The sequence below is a fragment of the Pleurodeles waltl genome, chromosome 6 (assembly GCF_031143425.1).
Source record: "Pleurodeles waltl isolate 20211129_DDA chromosome 6, aPleWal1.hap1.20221129, whole genome shotgun sequence".
Taxonomy (NCBI): Eukaryota; Metazoa; Chordata; class Amphibia; order Caudata; family Salamandridae; genus Pleurodeles; species Pleurodeles waltl.
Genome location: NC_090445.1, coordinates 450,631,719 through 450,656,331, shown reverse-complemented (window position 1 = coordinate 450,656,331; position 24,613 = coordinate 450,631,719). Strand labels below are relative to the sequence as shown.

At 43.0% G+C, this 24,613-nt stretch overlaps 1 protein-coding gene across 1 annotated transcript in view; it reads left to right on the top strand.

Moving 5' to 3' along the window:
- SLC26A9 (solute carrier family 26 member 9) overlaps positions 1-24,613 on the top strand; it is a 188,522-nt gene that overhangs the window by 150,675 nt on the left and 13,234 nt on the right. Inside the window, exons 16-21 of the mRNA XM_069238573.1 lie at positions 7,313-7,382; positions 11,947-12,039; positions 12,956-13,069; positions 13,820-14,098; positions 21,368-21,422; positions 23,980-24,125. Coding sequence (XP_069094674.1) covers positions 7,313-7,382; positions 11,947-12,039; positions 12,956-13,069; positions 13,820-14,098; positions 21,368-21,422; positions 23,980-24,125 — 757 coding nt within the window. The remainder of the gene's footprint in view (positions 1-7,312; positions 7,383-11,946; positions 12,040-12,955; positions 13,070-13,819; positions 14,099-21,367; positions 21,423-23,979; positions 24,126-24,613) is intronic.

Sequence of the window (24,613 nt, the reverse complement as noted above, 5' to 3'; positions counted from 1 at the left end):
ACATACATACACTTATACACATATACTGATAAAGATGGGGCTTGGCCAATTATGCTAGGCCTCGGCTGAGCCTTTGTCCTCTTAGGCAGGGTATTTTAAATCGTAACACCCATTCTTTTAAAGGTCATTCAACCACGAAGAAGAAGAGGTCTTTGCACTGTGTGCTTTAAACTAGAGGTGCGTGAATGTATAATTTAGGCCCTGGCCAAATTGCCATTACCCCAATGTAATCCCACTTAATTTTGGGATTTTCACATTACGCTTGTTAGGCAAAATTTCAGAAATGACACCACTCTGCCTGGCGGTGTAATTAAAGACCATTTAAACAAAATCATATTGTAGGACAACAGCAAGAAGACAAGCGACCAAAAAGCAGCTCATGACTGGTGTTGTTTGTGGCACTTGTGTTTTTCACCATTTTTCTTTTAGCTCAAAATGTGTTATTGCGATGATGCATTTTGCACTGAAAAATACTGCAAACTGTTTAATTTTCATTTTGTGGAATTTTACATAATATTTCACTTAATTATTCAAAGAATACAATACAATTTGCTCGTCCCGATTATAATACCTATGGCAAAGTTTTGTCAATATGACAAATGTGCAACATCATGAAGCTGAGGTGTTGCTTGTGGGTGCAATGTTCAATTTCAAAAGTTTTGCTGGAGAATATTCCTGCAAAAACAATTTTTACCATTTTACTGCAAAATAATTTGTTCTTCCATAGTTTTTCCACCCATTGTGTTTCCATAAACTCTTGCTCACTTTGCGAGGTTGGAAAACTTTTTTTAAAGGTTCCCTTATACCTCAAAGCTTATGAAGTCCATCTTTGCATGCCCCTAGTTTAAAATGGATACTACCCACTTACTTTTTAACTCACTGGTTGTAATAAATTGTGGGTGTGCCAGGGTACCACTTAAGCACTGCTTTAGAAAGCTATTCTACTTCAACAGCTTCGAATATGAGGTTTCATAGCATTCTTTACTGCCACTTTCAATGTTACGTATGTCCAAATGCAACCAATGGGAATGTTTAAGAACTTATAGACATAGGTTCTCACCACAGTGACTAACACTTGGTGAATCTCTTTATGATGTATACCAGAAATTAAATTATTGGTTGCCACTGAAATAATCTGATCACGGTCAGCTTCAGTGGTGCTGATTTTGTCAACCCAGGAGGGACAAAAGTCTGAGTCAAAATCAGGATTCTAACATGTGGTTTAATGTTAGGCACACATTTGGTGCACAGTGATTATTTAAAGCATACGTCTCATTCACAACGAAGCAGGCTTTAAAAAATGATGCCAAAATGGCGCAATGAAATCTTGTAGATTTTATTGGGCCATTTTTGGGGGCCTCCTTGTACTGGAACGCCCCCTTTGCATACATTATACATGGCGTATGCATAATGTGGTGCAAAGGGTTACAAAGTGGCGCAATGCCTGCATTGCACCACTTTGTAAAAATGGAGCATGGAAAAGGCCACCTTAGCGTAAAAAAAATGATGCTAAAGCGGAGCTGATGTGGCTCAAGGGGCTCTTAGATCCACCCCAGAGTGTCTAATTGGATCTAGTTGTAAATATAGACTTGTGAACTTCAATTTGGAAAATGCACAAACATTTCCGCCAGAGGCTCTATTATCGGCTATAACAGCAATAAAACTGAGAATCAAAAAGCTGGATATCCTGTTGGATGACCATTTTTTTAACTGACATCAGTGCGGCTGTGTTCCCATATTTTCTGACACTGACTCTTGAGCAGAATTACACATTTGTAGATTAAATTAATGTTCATACAATAGTCTTGGTCATTATTTCAGATAAAGAGGTCAATGAACCTGGGGATGCCTTTGCGGTGTTGATTGGTGTTGTGTTTGATATGGTATATCCATCATGTTTCCCATGGAGTAACCTATCCGCCAAATATAAATCAGGCCTTAAATCCTGTAGGCAGCAGATCCTGCTCAGTGGTTGCCCTACAATATGGACCATCTTCCACACACTTGCTAGTGCAGGATAATCGTCTGTCATTTATCACTACAACCATAAAATTGTCACTGTTTGCCATATATATAATCATTAACAAATTATTATGATATACTTGTCCCTTAAAGAAGGTAAAGCTTTTGCCTGCTCGGGAAATATCATCTCTTTAAAGAGGCACAATCAGGAAGCAGACCAACCATTCCTTCCTGCCCGTTGCAGGAAGTCATGCCTTTTGATAGTCTCTTTGATAGGCACCTTCTGTATTTAAAGGTGCCTATCAAAGAGACTGTGTTCTATTGCTATTAGTTAGGGGGCTACCTTCAGGACGTCTGGATGAACACTTAACTATATGATGTTAAATGTTTCAGTACTGTAACACCTGCTGGCTCAGGTGTGTGCGTCTTTGTTATGCTGATTTCTTTGTATCAGGTGTTCAATAACTTGCTTTTGTTAGTGTTGTCTTTTTTAAATAGTCCCAGACATTCGACAAAGTTACTGCAGCCAGATTGATTAGGGTATATCGCTCATGCAGATTACGGGATGTGAAATAGTGTCAACAGAGGCAAGGAAGGTTAAAGAATCATATCAGATACTTTATATCATTAATTTATTAGATATGCAGTTATAAGTGTTCTACCTTTGTCAATAATATCCATGCAACAGGTGCAATTAACGCATCACCCACAAATGATTACTTTGTGCAATGTTAACTACCCATGGGGACTTTCTGAACAGTACCTGGGCAATCAGGAACTGCTCAAATTGTAACAATGCCACCCCTTTACCACCAGTATAATGTTGCTTTACTTTACTATTGATCCTAAAACTGGGCACCAAGTCCCTCCCTTTTGAATTATATCTCCATGATAGCAAAGCTGAGCAATCCAAAGCGTACTCATGGAGAAGATGTGGGATAGAAACTCAGAAGTCAATGAGACCCCTAATAGCAATCAATAAATCACTGTTCAGCTAATGCAGGAAAAAGAAAGAGAAAAAGTACTTTAATTCCACACACAATGCAATATTATACATAAAAGTGAGAGGGTAAAGATATGTTACATTAGTTAATAAAGTATCAATCATTGTGTGGTGGAACCAGCTGATTTTATTGAACGCTGTTCCTAGTGATAAGTTGGTGGATGATACAGTAAATGCCAGAAAGGTCTCATTGCCCTTCTTAGAAAAGATGGTGGGTACAAATCTTCTAGCTCTCTTGCTGGCCTCCATTATTGAGTGTGTGCTGAGGTCTAAGAAAATTGAACAACAGCATAAATTTGCTTAGAGAAACTCAAGGTGGATGCATATGCTCACTAGAACTATGTGAGGTAATTTTTCTCTCCCAACATCACCCACCCTACAATTCTGTGTACCGCAACCTCCTTTCTCCCTTTTATTTCACAGCTCTCCTTTTTCCCTCTCAGCTCACTTTCATGTCCCTTGCCCCAATCATTGTCCACGGACTCGCCATTCCTCTTGCCTTCTTTCCATGATACCTCAACATTTATTGTGTTCTTGTCTTCACTCATTTTCTCCCCTCCCTTCCTTAGGTCCTTTCTATGTTTCTTGGTTGCAATGTCCCTTCCTCGTCACATCCATTTTTTGTCTTGTCACTGCCTTTGTTGTACCCTCACTATTTCTCTCACCCATTTTACTTCTGTCCCTTACCTGATTGTGGGTTGTAATGAAAGACCTCATGTCATCTAGCTCTTCTAATCCCCTCGCAATTATTGTGGAGGTGCAGGGCCTGTGTGACATTACAAAAAGGATCTGCCCCCACACCCTTATAACAAGGAATGGGTAGAGGAGGCCATGAAAGGCATGGAAAGAGAAGCAAGCTTTAATGTATCTCTGAGACAGACACCCAGATTAATCAATCAGGTCAAAGCTCAATACCCCCAGGATTCTCTTCTAGTTGGATATTAACAGGTCGGTCCTCTAGTCGAAGTTTCTGACTCTATTAGGCCTGCTATAAGGGTTGGGCCAAAGTCATGTACCTACAGTAATTGTACAGGATTGCATTTTACTTTACATTCTTCACATGCATTAGACCCAACCTCGTGCTTTGAAATTAGAAGGCAACTATCCCTTTCCAACTATAATGACCAAATCAATCAGGTTCTTGTAGAGAGCAGCTAGTCACCTGTGAGGGTCTCAGTGCGCTGAGGGGAAGGCAGTTGCAGTTCAATTGAAAGGCCAGGTATTGAGCTCCTTCTTGAATTGAGGCAGTGAAGGTGATTGTGTGAGGTGTAGTGGAAGAGCATTCCAGGTCTGAGCAGCGAGGTAAGAGAAGGATATTCCTCCAGCTGAGTTCTTGCATATCTTTGGGGTTGTGGTGAGGGCTAGTTGGGCGGAGCGGAGGTGTGTAGAAGGACAGGCGATGGTTGAGGTATGTGTGTCCGATGTTGTGGAGGGCCTTGTAAGTGTGCGTGAGGATTCTTTTGTTGATTGGAAACCAGTTAAGGTCTTTCAGGTGACCATGATGTGGCTGCAGCAAGAGATGTCCAGAATGAGCGTGGCTGAGGCGTTCTGGATTCTCTGCAGTTTCTTTTGGAGTTTTTGGATGTTGCCAGCATAGAATGCGTTGCCGTAGTCTAACTTGCTGCTGACGAGCGCCTGGGTGACCGTTCTCCTGGACTCAGAGGGCATCCATTTGAAAATGCTTCAGAGCAGGTGGAGTGTGTGGAAAGTGGAGGATGAGACAGCGTTGAGTTAGAGGTTAATTGAGAGGGAGGAGTCAAGAATGATGCTGAGGTTGCATGCGTGGTCGGTGGGTGTGGGGGGTTCTGGGCATTGAGGGCCAACAAGTGTCGTCTCTGGCGGAGGGGATGGACTCTAGGATGACAACCTCAGTTTTGTCAGAGTTGAGTTTCAGGCAGCTGTACTTCATCCAGGTGGTGACTGCCTTCATTCCGTTGTGGAAGTTGCTTTTGGCGGTCGTAGGCTCATCGGTGAGGGGAAGGATCAGCTGGGTGTCGTTGGCATAGGAGATAATGTTGAATCCGTAGTTCCTGATGATGTTTGCATGAGGGGCCACATAGATGTTCAAGGGGGTGAGGCTCAGAGAGGAGCCCTGCGGAACTTCACAGCTGATCTCTGTCAGTTTTGAGTAGAACAGTGGGAGCCTGACTCTCTGGGTTCAGCCGGTAAGGAAGGAGTGGATCCACTCGAAGGCTTTGTCATGGATGCCGGCGTCGTGGAGTCTAGTGCAGAGGGTGTGGTGGGAGACGGTGTTGAAGGCTGCAGAGAGGTCCAGGAGGATGAGGCTGCGGTTTTGCCTCAGTCTAGAGGAGTGCGGATGTTGTTGCTGCCAGGACTGTGGTCTCAGAGCTGTGGTTGCTTCTGAAGCCTGATTGAGAGGGGTCCACGGTGTGGTTGGTTTCAATGAGTTGGGCGTTGATGGCCTTCTCGATGACTTTGGCTGGGAAGGGGAGCCTGTAGTTTTTGATGTCTGTTGGGTCAGCTGAGGAGTTTTCAGCAATGGGTTGATTTCTACATGTTTCCAGTCTTCCGGGAATGGTGGACTTGATGGAGCAGTTGATGGTGCAGCATAGTTCGGGGGCGATGGTGGCGCCAACTCGGTTGAAAATGTGGTGCATGGGTCTGAAGGGGCTCTGGAGGTGATGGTTTTCATGATCTTTAGGGTGTTGTCAGTGGTGAGGGTCTTTGGATACCTTATTCCAGCTGCTGCGTGGGTGGCAGTGGGCGTGGTGGTGTTCGGTGGGTTTGTTGAAGGAGAAGTGGATGCACTGGGTGGTCGTCCAGTGCAGTTCGCTGGTGTGGGTGACAGAGATGTTGTTTCTAGCAGAGAAGACAGGGTTGAGCGTGTGTCCTGCTGAGTGGGTTGGGGGATTGACCAGTTGCATGAGGCCAAGGGAGGTAAGGTTCTCCAGTAGGGATGATGTGCTGGGGTGATTGAGGTTTTCCAGGTAGAAATTGAGGTCTCCGTGGAGAATGTAGTCCGTTGAGGTGTGGGCGTGGTGTGAGATGAAGTCAGCTATGGAATCACTGAAGGAGAAACAGGGTCCGGGGATCTGTAGACGAGGGTGCAGCAGAGGGTGGTGTTCTGGTTGGTCTGGATCTGGAGGTGAAGGTGCTCCACGACAGGAGAGAGGTCGTCAGAGCTAGTAGTGAGACAGAGGGTGTTTCTGTGAACAATGGCAATGCCTCCTCCCAATCGGTTGATGCAGTCCTTGTGGATGATTTTGTAACCATCAGGAATGGGCGATGTCCAGGGCTAAGGTGGGGGTCATCCAGGTTTCTGTGATGAATGCGACGTCTGGAGTTATGAAGTTAAGCAGGTCCCAGATTTCCACCTTGTGTTTGATGAGGGAGTGGGTGTTGAGTAGGATGCAGCTGAGAAGGCTGGGTCCAGTGCTAGGTGGGCGTGTGGTCGGTGGGTCCAGTGTGCGGGGACAGGAGAAGGTGCAGTTGCAGCAGGTGAACGGGCCTTATGTGTCCTTTTGTAACACGAGGTGGCAGGCTGTGGATCATCCTGTGTTGAGGGCAAGGAGGGTACTGGCATCATAGCAGTGAGAGGCGCAGGCACCAGGGTCCGCGGTGCTGGGTACGGTCCAGGCGCGGACGGACACAGACTGGCTTGCCTTTAGCATGCCTTCAGCGCTTTCGCATGTCAGCTGTGCAGCTGCCATTAGGAAGAGTAGGGAGGTGGGAGAGTCTGGTCAGCTGGGAGGCAGGAAGCGGAGCTGAGAGGGCAGTGGGGCCGCAGGGACGGAACAGTGACAGGGGCGGGAAGGGGAGAGGAGCTAGGAAAGCGGCAGAATAAGAATGGAAAATAGAAAAATGGAAAGGAAAATACAAAAAGGTGAGAGAATAGGACAAGAGAAACAGAGCAGAGAGTAAGAGCAGAGATGGAACTCACCACTGGACCAACAGGGATAAGGCACAGGCGGGAGCCTGAGGGCGGAGGAGGGCCTTGAACGTGCGAACTGGAGCACAAGGGGCAATAACAAAACAGGTGGAGCTGCACAGTGGGGAGTGACTGAACGCTCCCCACCTGTTCCAGGAGACTACATCTTTATAGATCTTTAAACCTCATTTGGCACCTAAAGCAGACAATGAAAGAGAAAACACATTTTGCAGAGTGCTGAGGAAGGCATTATAAGGGGATATGGCAGGTAGTCTATGGATTTTTATTGGTGTTCGCACTGTTTGTTTGCACTGCATTCAATGCACTTCTTGATGCACACTGCGTTGAAAAGACAGAATGCTAGAAGCACCAGCAATAGGTTTATGAATGTTAACCATTGGCACTGTGTGTATCAAGTCTAATAAATCTATTTTCCCCTCTTCTTTCTCTTTCTCAAGTCGAAATGGCTCTGCCCTAGGACAGATAGTCGCAACAGACATCTACAAAAATCCAAAGGTCTATAACAAGGTGAGACTCTCTGCTACATGCCTTGTCCAGTGATATGCTCTTCTCTCTTCTTACTAGCACCAAGTTATAAACTGCATTGCTAAATTGAGTTCACAACCGGACAGCATGGCCTTGAGGTGCCTTGTGATTATGGTAGAGATAGTCACTAGTTCAGGGGTGATGCTGTTGGTGCGTCTGACCTTAATAAGTAAACTTACAAGGGGATGCAAATAGGTCGATTAACATTTTGACTCGCATTTAAGATGTTCCCACAATATATCCAGTACGTGCAGATCAATAATCACTAACCTTAATAATCAATGATAATCAATAGCATTAGTAATCAATTAGAGTCAGTAACTATCAAACAACAAAATCAATAGCATTAGTAATCAATTAGAGTCAGTAACTATCACACACCATGACCTTTCAGTCATGAATAACCACACCTTTGGGTAAAAGTTAGAATATTTATTTCCCTATACAGGGAGTGCAGAATTATTAGGCAAGTTGTATTTTTGAGGATTAATTTTATTATTGAACAACAACCATGTTCTCAATGAACCCAAAAAACTCATTAATATCAAAGCTGAATATTTTTGGAAGTAGTTTTTAGTTTGTTTTTAGTTTTAGCTATGTTAGGGGGATATCTGTGTGTGCAGGTGACTATTACTGTGCATAATTATTAGGCAACTTAATAAATAATTGAAATGGGTATATATTTTTTTTTGTTATTACCAGTGAAACCAATATAACATCTCAACATTCACAAATATACATTTCTGACATTCAAAAACAAAACAAAAACAAATCAGTGACCAATATAGCCACCTTTCTTTGCAAGGACACTCAAAAGCCTGCCATCCATGGATTCTGTCAGTGTTTTGATCTGTTCACCATCAACATTGCGTGCAGCAGCAACCACAGCCTCCCAGACACTGTTCAGAGAGGTGTACTGTTTTCCCTCCTTGTAAATCTCACATTTGATGATGGACCACAGGTTCTCAATGGGGTTCAGATCAGGTGAACAAGGAGGCCATGTCATTAGATTTCCTTCTTTTATACCCTTTCTTGCCAGCCACGCTGTGGAGTACTTGGACGCGTGTGATGGAGCATTGTCCTGCATGAAAATCATGTTTTTCTTGAAGAATGCAGACTTCTTCCTGTACCACTGCTTGAAGAAGGTGTCTTCCAGGAACTGGCAGTAGGACTGGGAGTTGAGCTTGACTCCATCCTCAACCCGAAAAGGCCCCACAAGCTCATCTTTGATGATACCAGCCCAAACCAGTACTCCACCTCCACCTTGCTGGCGTCTGGCCCATCAAGACTCACTCTCATTTCATCAGTCCATAAAACCTTAGAAAAATCAGTCTTGAGATATTTCTTGGCCCAGTCTTGACGTTTCAGCTTGTGTGTCTTGTTCAGTGGTGGTCGTCTTTCAGCCTTTCTTACCTTGGCCATGTCTCCGAGTATTGCACACCTTGTGCTTTTGGGCACTCCAGCGATGTTGCAGCTCTGAAATATGGCCAAACTGGTGGCAAGTGGCATCGTGGCAGCTGCACGCTTGACTTTTCTCAGTTCATGGGCAGTTATTTTGCGCCTTGGTTTTTCCACACGCTTCTTGCGACCCTGTTGACTATTTTGAATGAAACGCTTGATTGTTCGATGATCACGCTTCAGAAGCTTTGCAATTTTAAGAGTGCTGCATCCCTCTGCAAGATATCTCACTATTTTTGACTTTTCTGAGCCTGTCAAGTCCTTCTTTTGACCCATTTTGCCAAAGGAAAGGAAGTTGCCTAATAATTATGCACACCTGATATAGGGTGTTGATGTCATTAGACCACACCCCTTCTCATTACAGAGATGCACATCACCTAATATGCTTAATTGGTAGTAGGCTTTCGAGCCTATACAGCTTGGAGTAAGACAACATGCATAAAGAGGATGATGTGGTCAAAATACTCATTTGCCTAATAATTCTGCACTCCCTGTATTACCAATGCTACTGTCACGTAAAATAATCTCAAAATCAAATGATAAACATGTAAGAGCAATACTGGCTGTCCAAAGCGTCTAAAGAAACGTAATCTAATCAACGCTTGAGCCACTACACATTGTAAAGTTACAGTGCAAATTAATAACAAGAAAAATTGCACAATATCATATACATTTAGATTCAGCAAAGAAAGACATCAAAGGTTACTCCATACAACGGATTTCATTAGTGAGGATTCTAACTAACACCAGATTAGCATCAGCATGTTGGGCTTCATGCAAAACAATTTAGTCAACACAATTTGGAAAAACATCTAACTATGGCTCTATCAAAATAGCACGGTTGGTACCTAGAAAGAAAAGCAAATAGATATAGCAAACAGTCTCATAGATGATATACCTATCCTCAGTTTGGATCAGCAAGCTGTGACAGTCTTTGTCATCGGGACATCATTTCAGTCAGCAAGACATCAGGATTCATCATCAAAGTTTAGGAAAGACAAAGACTTTAAGCATTAAAGTTAAGCACGTCAACATTCAGTAAAGTAATGGCCTTTCAGCAAGAAAGAAAATAGGCAAATGGCCTGTCTTCACTCAGTGCAGTCCGGCTAAGTTAGATTTCCTAAAGCTACTTCCCAAGTCCCTATTGGTCAAGGGATTGCATGTTCACACCTTGTCCAATAAAACTAAAGCATCAAATCTGCAGTTTCTATTAGTTCATGGTTCACATGTCGCTGATTGGCTTTTCTTGTAATGTCCTCATTATCCGGTCAGGTAACAATATTGTTGCAATTTATACTCCAGTCAGTGTCTCTATTGTTTTCTCCTGAGAAAGTCAGTCTTACAATGTTACATTCAACAGGAAAGCACCTTCTAGCAAGCAGTTCTCATTACAAAAACTTTAGTCACAAACATATTAGGTCAGCACAGTGGAAAATAACAATTTAATTCTCTAAGCAAACATTTAATAAAACGCCTAAGAAATACAGCTTGACATGAGGCTGGGCAACTAGGCCAAGACATCCGCTAAGTTAAGGCCTACAATTAATAAAGCTAAGAAATAATGCATAATCCTTAATATGACATATTACTACATTAATCAAACATAAGCTCCATATTTCATATTAATAAGTCATTAATATGTACACTTTGTGAATATCGGCGGCCAGTCACGTGGACACATTTTCAAATGCGTGCATTACTTTTTCTACATTATTACATTTTCTACGTAAATCCATTACTCAGAATACATTAATTTATATTTTTATTAAAACACCTGCTCTAACAATGCGATGAACTGATACAAAGGCTTAGGTACTGTCCCTTTCTTCCCACATCAAAGTAGCCATTTATCTGCTTATGTTCCCTATATTGACTGATATGTAACTGAGTACATCCATGAGACCCAACCCTTGTGTATCTACCATATGAAGGATGTTCCAACACTGCTTTACTTATCGCAGAACAGTTCATCTATTTTGGTTTGTTTGTGCTTTCTCATGAATTGTGTGGTATTGTACTAGGATCTGGCGCATATTATATCTAGGGGAGCATGGGGGTCTGTCGAGATATATTTCTGCTTGGGTGCATGATTTCACAGTGAATCTTGGCCACGTAATTTCTCGGAGAATCTTGGTTTCAAAAAGATTAGATTTAGGGATATGTGGTAACACGATACCTGCCAGAAATAGCTTGATGTCCCATCTGCCCAGCCTTCAGTTCCAACCACTTCACCCAGAGATGGAGAAAGCAGTGTGTTTCCGATGGCACAGCCATTTTCCGGCTCCTCCGTCAAAAACACACCCCGCAGAGGATATTTTTCCTGCCATTTTGGCCGTTTTTTTCCTGTCATGCACAGCCTTGGGACACTTGGCAGGAAGTAGAAAACACTGATATAAAACTCCAAGCGCACCAAGGGCATTTTTTGTTTGCTTTCCATCAAGAAAGGCTCTCCCTTTAAAGCTTTAACTGTGGAAAACAAAGGAAAATGCCAACTGGCCTGTAGTGTCGTCATGTCACGGAGATGGCTGGAACAGTTTCCGTGAAAACAAATAGGGGTTTATTTTCAGGAAACTGTTCCCGCCATCTCAGAGGAAACTTTGCACCACCGCCGAGCTGGGGAAGAGGTGTCTTCACCACTTTAGGTGAGGCCCTAATGCCTCTCGCCCCCTACTTACATCCTCTTTGAGTGGAAGTTGAGGAAACTACACCGCCTATTCTGCGATGTAGTGCTCCCTTGGTAAAGCGGTCCATTTTGTTGCACGTCCTCGTCTGTCGGGCTGCATTACTTTGCAGACCTAGGTTTGGGGACTCTATTAAAATGGTAAATTTTCACCAACCATGGCCAGCTACCGCCTACTTTTATTTCTTGTAGTTCTTTCAGCAGCTCCCATAGAACGTAAGGTCCTCTAGGCGCTGTCGGCGTTTGTGGGACTAAAACACACAGATTTCGACAGATCTAGGAATCCTCTCCCACCAGTTTCCCACCTTCCTTCCCCTGACTCCAACCCTGTCCCACCCCGTGGCCGGCCCCGTACCTGCTTGTTTGATAATCCCTGTGCATGATGATGACCCATGACCTCTCTTACAGGTGAAGCCGGTGGAGGGGATTAAGATTGTGACGTACTGCTCCCCGCTCTACTTTGCCAACTCGGAGATTTTCCGTCAGAAAGTCATTAAAAAGGTAAAAAGCTGCAGTTTGTCTCCTGTCTGAGCGGCGCGTCGGTAGTCCCTCAATCCTTCACCATGAAAGGACGGCTTTATAGCCGAGGTAGAATCGCATTACAATAAAAAGGGGATTTGACGGAGGGCATATTAGAAACGTTCATCTGAAACCTGGTCACTTTTGTAAACTAGATAACTTAATAACAATCTGGACAGGTTGCTGCCTAGCGTGCAGGCTAGAACTGAAATATAGAATAACAGTGGAAGCGTGATGTCGGTGCCAAATTGTTGGACTTTAAGAATCCAGTCTAAACCAGGAAAAGGCACCAGTGTCTCAACATCAAAGTCTCAATGACAGACGTGCAAGCAAGAGCCGGGACTTCATTTGCCCTGTCTGAAAGACGCTGCTTAACCCACGGCAAAAGCACTGTCTAGAGTACTTTTTCTCTGTAATCATATTGAGATTATTGATTTCTTACAAAAAACACCACTTATGAATGTCCTTCCTTTTCACCAGGTCTTTTAATCTGGCCTGAGATGTAGTGTAGCCTACAAAAACAGGCATCTGCACATAATAAATATTGTGAAGGAAGCCAAAGTCCATCTCTTCTAGCACTGTAGATCTCACTTGCGCATGTTCACATATTCCCACAGTGTATGATAATGTATATGGTCTACCAATGCATCTTTTTTATATACAATCTATATCTAATTATAACAACATGTCCTCTCTTCTCCCAGAGGAGATTTCAAGTGAACATGACCCTAAACCCTCAGACTCAAGAGACGATTTATAAGTTTCCATTATTGACTTCATGTGAGCATGCTTTTCAGGCACTAGGCAGGGCAAGCTACTGACTAGGCAACAACTTGCACCAGTTGGTTGGCCAAATGTATTTTCCTTGCTAGAAACCCAGTCTGTCTTCTCTTCCCAGACAGGAGTGGATCCTGGAAAAGTGTATTTAGCCAAGAAGAAGTATTTGAAGACCAAGGACAAGGAAATTCCTCCACCACCAAAGCAGCGAGGGTCACTCTTCATGAAGGCTAAGGTGAGGGATGGGACCTAATCTCACAAACTAGTCCTGGCTTGAGTAATTAGTGCTTATATTCTGCCTGTTGGTACATCTACCTGCTCCTTGCAATAAGTAAACACTGCTCAGGCAACACCTATCACAAAGTAACACTGCATATTCACCCATCTGCTGCACATTGTACTTGTAATTTGATCTGGTATAGAGTAACACTAACATTGCCACTTTTATTTAATCTCAAACCCAACACATTGTAATATTGGGTTTATTAAGGGTTCTCACCCTCAGAAGTTTAGGATCATAAACTATCCACAGGAGTCGCAGTCAGTCCAGAAGTAATTGTTGTATGCTAGGAATTATATAATATTACCTTGTAGATGTGCTGAACAGTAATCTTGTGTGTGTGCATTAGAATGTGTCCATGATTTTTGTATAAGGCAGCGTAGATTACCGAGGCATGGGTTAGCATGCAATGACCCAACTCTGATAAATCCCAATACCAGAGTATCATAGTGCCTCATAGAAAGAACTGTAATGCATTAGTAAAAGTCTGTGCGGTCCTAAAAATAGAATAGCTCTACTGTCACGACAGGAGTGGGATCCCTTAGCAGAACTTTTGTGAATTGTGTGGCTTTGGAGAGGTATTTACTGTGTATAGAAATAGTGTTCAGGTTGTGGGCAGTATATCAAGAGCTTACCAGGAAATAGTGCAGATATTCTTTGCATTGCCCTTTGCTGAACAACAGTAACTACTCTCTTTCCTGGCAGACTATCTCTCTACAGGAGTTGCAGCAGGACTTTGAGATGCCACCACCAACTGACTCTAACAACAATGCAACGGCAGCCAATGGATCTAATGTGGTTTACGTCAATTTCAACCAGGCCGCAGGAGCACAAGCACCAGGCAGCAGACCATACAACTCTTCTGCTGGCAACACAGTAGAACCCATCTTTGATGCCCCACCCCACATCAATTTCCACACTGTCATTGTTGACATGAGTGGTGTGTGCTTTGCTGATCTGATGGGTGTTAAAGTCCTGGGAAAGGTAATCATTGTTTTCACTGACTGCTACATTGCAAATCTCTGAATTATAATAATTTGTTTTTGTTAATGTGCTTGCTATTGCAGATCTAGTGTTTCATAGTGTAGTAGGTGGTTGGTCAAATCTGTAGAGCTAAGGTGTGAACTTGTGCTTTCCATTCAGCATTCTCTGCGGGTGTAACTGCACCAGCAAGGGGTTGGTGGCCAAAGATAGCCAAGAATAAAAGGTGTTGAGTGCAAGTAATTTGTACAGTGCTTTGAATTGGTTATTATTTCATTAAATAATTAATGTGAATATACCTCAACTTGGGGTTAAGAGGTACTAGAGCGGGAAATCAAGTGTAGAGGGGTCATTAAGAGTGTCTTCAGTAAAACAAGTGCAAACAAATCCTGCCATTTGCATAACACTATCTGCATGAGCACAATTTAAGTGCAAATAACATTATAATAACTCAAAGGATTAAGGTTAAGCAATATGCACTTGTACATAGAGCAGCTTGAGGTCCTAAACGTCAGTAGTCAGTGGTCTCTTGCTCATTTTTACCCCGTAGTAGCAGGGCTGTGGAGTATGGGCCACTGAATTTTTCAGAATACTGGTGATGGAGCGATGGGCCAGCCTCCTACAATCTGTTACCTCATGGATCATTCTTGTTGACACGAGAGGTGAAGGGAGTTAACATCAGTCAAACAATTCCAATTAACGGTGCAACCTATTTGGCTACACAATGAGGACCAGGAATCAGGAATAAAGTTGAGGAGTTTTATTAAAGTTAACAGTCAGGTCAATATAAATCAATCTCAAAACCATGCTATAAAAGATACAGGATAATCAAACCTCCTGAAGAAGTTTGGGTAAATCCGCATGAGACAAACCAGAAGATCAGTTAAAGCAATACAGAAAATCTGCAATAAAATCTGGTATTCAGAGAAGAGTCTCTGATCCTCTCTCCTAAACATGAGAAATGTCTAAAGTCACCTAACTTAGGATCTAGATTCATTCATTGAAATAATTAAATATAAAGACGGATCTCAAAAAGTTGGGGAATTGCCGTAAAAGGAGAAAAAAAAAAAATATATATATATATATAGATATATACAGTATATATAATATATATATATACGCATGCATACAGGGAAGATGTTAGCATTTCAGAAGCTCGGTCAGACGTCTCCTAGAGTTTGAGAATTAAGTGTTAGCCTAAGCCACCCTCAGCAAAGGAACCAAAAGGGGGAAAGCACAGCGGTCTGCACCTCTCAAAGTCCAAAGGAATAGTGGCTCATATCAACCTGTAAGAACACTAGTTAATACAACATGAATCTTCTGAGCAACACCCCTTGTTCACGCCTTCAGGACTTCCATTGTCCTTTCTAGTCCCATGTTGTGAGCTGCAACATTTACGGATTCTCACAGACCAGTCTTGAGAATTAAGTCGACCTAGGCTACCTGCAACTCCTCAATACACTACTGAACATAACCTATCAGTTAATGCTTTGTCTCTCAATATTCTTCATCAAAGTCCTCTTCTCAGACTCTCTATCACTAGTACAGTGTTGCATCTATTCTCAAACTAACAATCCATGTGAACATACCTGCAAAGGAAAAGACATGCAAACAGAAATGGAAAACAATATTTTATGGCGAAGAATTACAGGCCTACTCATGTCAGGTTTAAACGTATAATTCAATGGTGAACATTTAATGAGTGTCATTTGTGCACATATACCTACCAATCAATAAGAATGTCAGTACATAAATTCAAATTCAAATTGTATTGCAGTTTAGATAAATGCAATTCAACTTTGAATACGAGTATAAATGTAACCAATTAACTACTTTATAAATCCAAACGTGAAAACATTAGTACACACGTTTACGCAAATCCTTCTTGTTTCTAAAGGTAATTCATTTCAATAATGTAGGGATAATTTTATCCAATCCCTAAAGACCACAGTTCATTTAAAAAGGTTAAGACACACAGAATATATGTGTTTCTAGTTCTACAGTGAATGCACTCCAGTACTATATTCAAGTGCAACACATTACATTAATACCATTAGAACACAGAAAGTATGTAGTGCTGACATATATATTGCATATTTATGACGGGTAAGGGTGGAGTCAGATTGTACACTGCTCCACTGGTATGCTCATTGGACCACATTGTGGTTGCTGAGAGGTGAGTCAGCCAAGTCTCAACTCCTGATGATCTTTCAGCATTGGAGTTGGAAGTTGATGGTGTTGTTGGTGTACTGGGTATTCATGTGTCTCTTGGGAGTCAGATGGCTGGGCGCTCTGGATGGTGACAGGGAGCCACACTGTAAGGAGGGGCAATGCAGCCAAGACAAACTGGGGTAGTAGTACTTCATAAAGGATTACAGTTCTAGGCAATTGTTTTGCAAAATATTTATGATCCAGGTCTAACATAAACAAGAGGAGTGGAGCTACTCAAACTATGGGTGGCATGTCCCCATTATGTTTTCCTCCAGGCACTCTAATGCACAGGTGGGGAAAAATGTTCTTAAACAAGAACGGAGAGGAGACTGGATGTGCAGGGCAGCGTGCATTGGTAGACCAGGCTGGGTGTGGAGGCAGGTCCAGGATCAACTTTCCCAACAATATTTTGCTCGAGAGAAAAATGGTCTCTTATTGCTTTGCCACCAGGTAAGATATTCTACATTAAGTATTAGAATACACATCAAAACCCAGAATACCTACTTCCTTCTTCGCCCAAGAACTAATCCAAGAAGCGTTTGTAGATCATACAAACTAAAAATCACTTTAACATTAATCTCAGCAACTTCAAAAGGACTCAAGTAAGTTTTGAACCGTCTGCTAAAATGTGAGTAAATTGAAAAAGAGGCCCAGGAGCCAATCCAAGAAGTGTTGTAGCTCATACACATTTGGTGCTCGGAATCCCATTGATACGAACAAAGAAACTTCAGAGGGACTAGGGTAAGCTGGAAGTGTTCAGGTTGAAATGTGAGTGAATTGACCAAAGGAGCCAGAAAGAAGGGTACAATGTTACAAACTTTGCAATTGATACATCTGTTTCTCTGAGTCAGCGATAGAGATGGTGGATGAAATATTATTGAAGTTGTGAAGAGTGCAAACTAATTTCTGGCTAAGAACTCACCACGCAGACAAATAAGATCCTGCCCTTGTAGATATGATTTTCTTAAGATGCATCCAGGGAATGCTTCGGGTGGTGCATGGAGTGAGTTGGTGTCTGGTCACCGGTGTCCGTATGTGGGGCACAGTTAAGTCAAAGCAACTTAAGACCAGTTGCACAACGTAAAATGTGAACAAAGGCTGACTAGTGTGCCTGTACATATAAGGTGTCCCCCGGGTGGTACTCTAGGGGCAAGGGACTGTATCCTGGAACTCACTGATAGTGAACCAAGATTTTCCAAATGTGGAGGTAGTAAAGGATGGGGGCAGGGAGTTACACACAGTAGGTATTATAGAGAAAGTCCTGGACTAAGGGGGTCTTGGCTAGAGCATCAATGGGTTATGTCACGGGAACTGTAACTGGTGGGAAGTTGATTCTTGAGGTTTGAGAATCTGGGCAACCCCCTACCACCAAAATGATGGGGGGAAAAGGGTTGAAATCCCCACTTTCAGCAGAACTCCATGTTTGGCAGATGAGGTAAGTATATGCATCCCACTGATGTGGGGAGGGCCAGTGAAAAGGCATGCTTAACCTTCTCAATGCTCGAAGGTGATGAAGCAAATCCTCAAACTAGGTGTCATCTTGTTAGTTGCTGGGCTGCAAGGTGGGGCAAATTTGTGGCTCCTGGGTAGTCTCAGTCCCTAGAAGTCTCCTCCATACAGGTTCTGCTAGTCACCTCTTCTGTGGATGAAGTATTTTTTTCTGGCAGGTGCAGTCCAACTTCATGTTATTGGCATGACCCTCAGCAAGGGGTTTTCACATGCTTCTAATATTTAGGCCCCATCTGGAGGGAGAAAAGCAACAAATAGCTGTTCAATTCCCAGCTCCTCAATGTCCTGCAATGATGCTGGTACATAGGACCTCACCAGTTGCAAATCAAGTCTTTGAACACCCTAGTGGCTTAATGACTAAATATCCTTTCCTGGTGGACAAATATGGCCAATCAGGGAGGTTGCACATTTTGGAAGTCATGGAGCAACGCAGACACAGTGAATGGGGTAGTGGGAGTAGAATGCATCAGTACATGGGACTATTGTCTGCTCCTCTAATGTCTAATGTCCCAGCTCTTCGTTGTCTTACAATGATGCTGGTACACAGGACCTCGTCAGTTGCAAATCAAGTCTTTGAACACACTAGTGGCTTAATGACTAAATATTCTTTCCTGGTGGACAAATATGGCCAATCAGGGAGGCTGCACATTTTGGAAGTCATGGAGCTACGTAGACACAGTGAATAGGGTACTGGGAGTAGAATGCATCAGTGCATGGGACTATTGTCTGCTCTTCTAATGTCCACAGCTATCATTCACAAAGGGAAAATTGTCACATGTGGAGAGGTTCCACAGTGTTAATGGTTACGGACTGATAAGGGCGGTCTAACATTTCAAAAGTGATAGTGAATACATTCATAGAGCGCACGGCTACGATAATTTGTGACCACCTGAACTAACAGCCAAGCATTGACATATTTCCTTCTGAAAGTGGTACACTTCTTGGCCCTCTTTCTTGCCCTTCTCAAAGAACTGCCATTTTGAAATTATCTATTGCAAAGATATCCAAAAATCCAAAAGACATTGGTAAGATCTAGTAATTTGTCAGAAAGTTAGGAAACCAAAGAAGAGATAAAGAAAAAAGCAGCACCGATGGGAAGCAAGAGCAGTATAATCATAAGGCAAATGGAGTAGAAAAATGCTGAAAGAAGCAAGCAGCAGGAGCCTTATTCCTCGATGGCGTGTATTTATCCTCAGCCACTGTTGGAAAGAAGAGCATGGCATAGCAACAAGGTGGTCTGCAAGCACAGACTGAGCTGCAGTTCTTTTCTGCAGAGCTCTATCTCTGGGAGGAATGGTCGCAGACCGGTCAGCAGGGTGGACCAGTTTAGGGGCCCATGAATAACACCTCCCGAGGGTGGGACCGACAAGCCTCAGGAGACCGCAAGCCTGTGAAAATTGGGCACAGTGATTGGTCGGCGTTGTTTGAAGCCACCAATCAGTTTCCAGGAAGGCGGAGGCCTGCAAGGTCAAAAGGCGGATGCAGGACGGCACTTCCAACAAGGACTGGCCTTGCATCATCGCGCCACCCAGGCACACCACAAGAGCAGGTGTTGTAGCCACATGTCTGGGCTAATCTTGGGGTGGGAAGCAAAACACAGATGGCCAAAAGAACGACAGCCTAAAAGAAGGCCTGCTCAAACTATGTCCTTGGGATGCCTTATGGCAGAAGCATGGGGGAGCAGACAGGGGCCAGCAAAGGGTCAGTAGCTGGCGGACACAGCACTTGCAGCCCAGGAAAGGCCAAGGAGGGGCAGCCCACACAGATTAGTAGTAATTTGGAAGCCTAGTCCACAAATGCTAGGTACTTGACCGAGAGGCGTTGTCGAGGAGGCTGTGCATAAACACTGGCTACAAGCAGTATTAATAAACAAACCCAAAGGACTATCAGGAAGGCTGAGGAACAAAACATGGAATGTTGTGTTTATGACCACTAGTTGAGATGTTTTATAACCCATGTATTGTTGATGTAACAAAACGGCGGCCGTTAATACTCCAGCAACATCTCCCCTCTTGTTTGCTTAAGAAGAGGTAGGGGGGACTGAAAAGGCATGGACGAGAGAAAGGCCCTGAGGGTACTGGCAGTCTCTCACATGTCTTGGAGGGGTTATGAAAAGCCAAAAGAAACACCATTGCTCAAGTAAGAAAGGAAATGCTTGAAAACGGTGGCGTGCACCTGAAAGTGGCAGTTACATTTGTTTCCTCTGGGGGCATAGCCAATGGTTATATGAGATATGAATTTTCTTTTTTGTTGTCTAATGCATACTTTATTTGAACTCATAGCTTCCTGTGACATGAAACTGATTCTGTATAAACAGCTTCTTGATGCCATAGAAAGCCATCAGATCTGTGATATGCAAAAGCTCAGCCCTCATGAGCCTCGGAACCACGTACCCTCTTTTGTACACACAAATTAATATTTTGAAACTCTCTTTCTAACCTAATCTAATTCCTTTTGAATGAGAAGTTTATGCCGTCAAACCTCCACAGTTTCAAAGGTGCTTCGTAACACATATTAGTCACACTAATCTGTCTGTCTGGACAGAACAGAGATCCGTGCTCCACTAAGCACCTGCTCATCACATACATTTTTGATGCAAACAATGCCAACAATGCCCACTCCAAAACCACATTACCAGGTAAATCACCTCCCAAATCTTTCATTGCTACTCGATATAGATACTATCTTTCCATCAAATATCAGTGCATTTTCCACAAGATGGTATGAGATGTTGTTCACTACTTTCTCTAGGCACATTCCTATCAGAAAGATATGCAAAGCGGCAATGTGGCCTACTTTGCATGCATTTTGCAAGAGCTATACCCTAGTTGCTTCCTTACTATTGGTGACCAATTTAGGGAAATGGTCATAAGAAATTTTTTACTTGAGCAATTGCAGTCTAAATTTGCCTTTCACCACCCTTGGTTTTACTATCTTGCTGAAGTCGGAGAATGTATCCAATGGATATGAATAACAGAGAGTGACAGAGGAAGGCGTGGGAATAGGAGAAAGCAACCTCTATGTCGCCTCCATTCGTCTGCCACCAGTCCAACCACTCACAAACATCTTAGTACACTGGAACTGGTGAGGGTATGCACCATCCCAGGGAAGGAGAGGCAGAGCAGCACATTACATACTACACTCCCTACAAATCTTTGACTGTGTTCCTTTTCAGACACAGTTCCTCGCCCCACCACTACTTAGCGGGATGGCACCGGGTTGAAACTAGTTTGGAAATAGGAGAGAGCTGACAGAGGTAGGAATAAGGTAGACAAGCCAAAGGTAACTTGGTATGATTCTTCCAAGATTCTCTACTGACAGTGGAGAACATTTAAAGATGTGAATGTTTAGAAGATAAATGAGGACAGAGGGCGACTGTTACTAGTAATCGAATCACTTTCGCACAGAACACCATTAAATGCATGCATAACTAGGAAATGCAGACCAGCGTGTGGAAGATGCAGAGACTAGCCTAAAATATTCACAAGCCAAAATGTTTGTGCAGTAATGTTTGTTCACACACTGATGTGATTTCTGTCTCTTTCCTGATAGCTCGGTTCCAGTTATCAAAAGATTGGTGTTAATTTCTTCCTCGCTAATGTGCAAGGTAAGCAGTAACCAGTTCCTATTTGTGAAATATATGTCATCAATCACTGGGCTTTTTTTACATTTAGGGACCTGGCTTGGCTGGCCAGATAGATACTTGCATTGTCTCACTGGCCACTGAGTACTTCTTCACTGGTAAAAAAGATGTCAAGCACCATCTGACAATACTAGTGAACTTGTTTCCTCCATCAGGCATCCTATGATTAGTTGGATTTTAAATCGGATCCTCGTTAGACTAATGCATGAAACCCTCTAAAGCCGTGAGTCTCGTCACATGGCTGTCCTCTCATGGAAGATTTCTTTTTAGTTGCTAAACCGTCTGTTAACTGCATTGGCAAACTATTCCCTATGTATCTCCGAATTGCTTAACGTGATTTATTTGGACAGCTGAGACATAAGGGCCCATTCCACCTTTGTATCCAAGTAGCTGACTAAACCTGTATACAATATATCGCCCTGCCTTTTTCTGCACCCACTGGGGTTTAGATTGACTGAAGACCAACTGTTTTTCATTCTTAGAAGAAAGCAGAGATGTGGCTCTGCCCACTATTGATAAATACATTTCACACTGCATCTCCCACTGCTACACTGCATTTGACACAATCTGTGTTTATTGTCCGACCACTCTCCACCAGAGTCAATAACATAGTTATTGTAGCTTTGTGAGATATATCACATGTATTCTATAAGCATTACGCTTTAGAAGCTTAATTCAAAACAGTGTGCAATTTTGGGTCAGCAGGTTCTGTGGAACCTTTTTGCCTAAATTCTTCAACATTACCCTCTCCTCGTTGCTTTATTCTCTTTATTGTGAAACTTACTCACAGTTTTACAATAACAGTGAAACATGACACAGAAGTTAGATAAAATTACCTTTATTGTGAGTCCCTTACTCCTAATCTTTCAGTCTCTTTGATTACCAGACCATTCATCAACTCATCAGCCATTGGTCAAACAAAACAATGATTGGTTTCTTTTATAAGGAAGGAACTGGCTTATGCACACACTTGTATATGGACAGTGGGTGTATGCGTATGACGTAGGCAGTGCTTTAAGTGGACATTGAACCAGAACTCTATGTGACATTGTCCTACAGTCATTTACTGGATGAAGAAAAACAATCTCAACCTTTCTGCCTGTCACATGCTTGTGTTGCAATGCAAGTACCCCCCCCCCCCCCCCGGATAACAGGATTTTGCGATTTGAAAAACAAAATCCCGAAATTGGCACCACAAAGTTTTACAAAAGTGCAGGCAAATTTGGACGTCAAAAATCCCTCTCTTTCCTGGCTCTGTGTTGCTGCTGAGAAAGTAAAAGGAAGGTGAGCAACAGGCTAGCATCTAGCAGAGGTGTTAACTTCCTCTATCGCCTGCCTATACAATGAACAGAGCCCCCTTCTGTGCAGTTAGCCTGAGGCTAATCCCCTGCCAACTCTGCAGACACTTGGACCTCTACCTGTGCCCACACCCGCCACTGCACTTTGTCATTCCTTTCCCCTGCCCCCCCAACTGCCCTCTGTTTCCTGTTCACCCCAACCTCCCCTCATATCTAATTTTCTTTATTTTGCATGTTTTTAATATAGTGGAAACGAGTCCCAAGGCTATTAAGCCACATCCCCTCTCCTCTGCTACCTCCAATCCCTTTCTGCACTGTGACTCCTCTTTTGCTACCCTCCTCCCATTACTCAACTGGCCCCCCACCCCCGACTCATCTGCCCCCCCGTACCTCCATATTCTTATGCCCACCCCCACCTCTGTTCCTGTGAAGCCTCCCCACCCGCCACCCCAACCCCTGCTATCCTGCACACTGCAAGGAACACAGATTGTCTGTTTCAGAAAGAGCAGGTTTCATATTGCAATCTTCACTCTTTGGCATTAGAAATCTTCCACTTTGAAGCACTGTGCTGCTGGAGACTCTGCAAGGTTACAGGCTATGACATAGCACAGTATTCAGCAGTGACAGAGAGAGAGCACAGACCATGCAGTATTTTTGTGGCAGGTACATTTTCTGCATCTCACAAATTTTTTTGTTTCAGGGGGCAAATTTTGCTCCATAGTTGCAAAATCCTGTGGTGCAGCTGAATAACTAAGGTATTACCACTTACATTTAATTTAAACTTACCTTGACATATTTTTTTATTGTTTTTGGTCCCGAACAAAGTGCTTTATAAACTGTTAAATAAAATATGTTACTGATTTTGATTATGATATTCTTATTCATATTTGATTATTCTATGTTCGGGAATTTGTCAAACACAGGATGCTATTTCACATCTATTAATTACACAGGGCACGTCGTGTGTAAAGGTTTCTAATGCAAAGCCCATTTAGGCCCATTTCCTTCCCCACTCAATGCACTGGACATAAATCTGCATATCAATGGCTGTGCAAATCTCTGTTATATAGTTATTGCAGCAGTTTCTGATCTAGCCACCAGGAGGCATGTTTCTCACAGGTCAGTAAAGGGATCAGTCTCTACAACTAATAATGACAGCGATATCACAAAAGTAACTTTAATCTTCTATTTCACTCACCCTGTCCGTTCTGTGCCTTTTCTAGCTCAGGTCTACCATGACATCGAAACAGGGGGAGTTTTCGCTGAAGGCGGACTGGACCGGACTCATTTGTTCATCACTGTCCACGACGCAGTTCTGTATGCAATGGAAAATATCAGAAGCGTATCCCAAGGGCAAAGGTCCGAAAAGGTAACTTACTGAGAGGAGCAAGAAGCTGAGCTACTATAGACCTTGATGGCTTGAGTAGGGGTGGGCGGAATGTTTTAATTCTGCCGGCAGAATTGGTGTCATTTAGTAATTCTTTAGTACTCATGTAATGTGGAATTACAAATTAATTCCACAGGTGGAATTAAATCAGCATTATAATGCTTTTAAACACGGCTGGAAGAGGGAGCAGCCCTTCTATGTTTAAAAAACACAGCAGATTAAACATTAATCTGCAGTGATTTTTTTTTTTTTTACATAGAGGGACTGCTCCCTCTTCTACCCCTGTTTAAACCAACGCAGTGCAGTATATGTCCTTCGGTGCCCTTACATAAGTATGTAAGGGCACTGAGTGGTATTCACTGGAGTGGATACCTCTTGGTGCCCTTACATATTTATGTAAGGACACCGAGGGGTATGCACTGCATTGTAGTGCAGTGCATAGTCCTGGGTGCTCTTACATAAGTATCTAA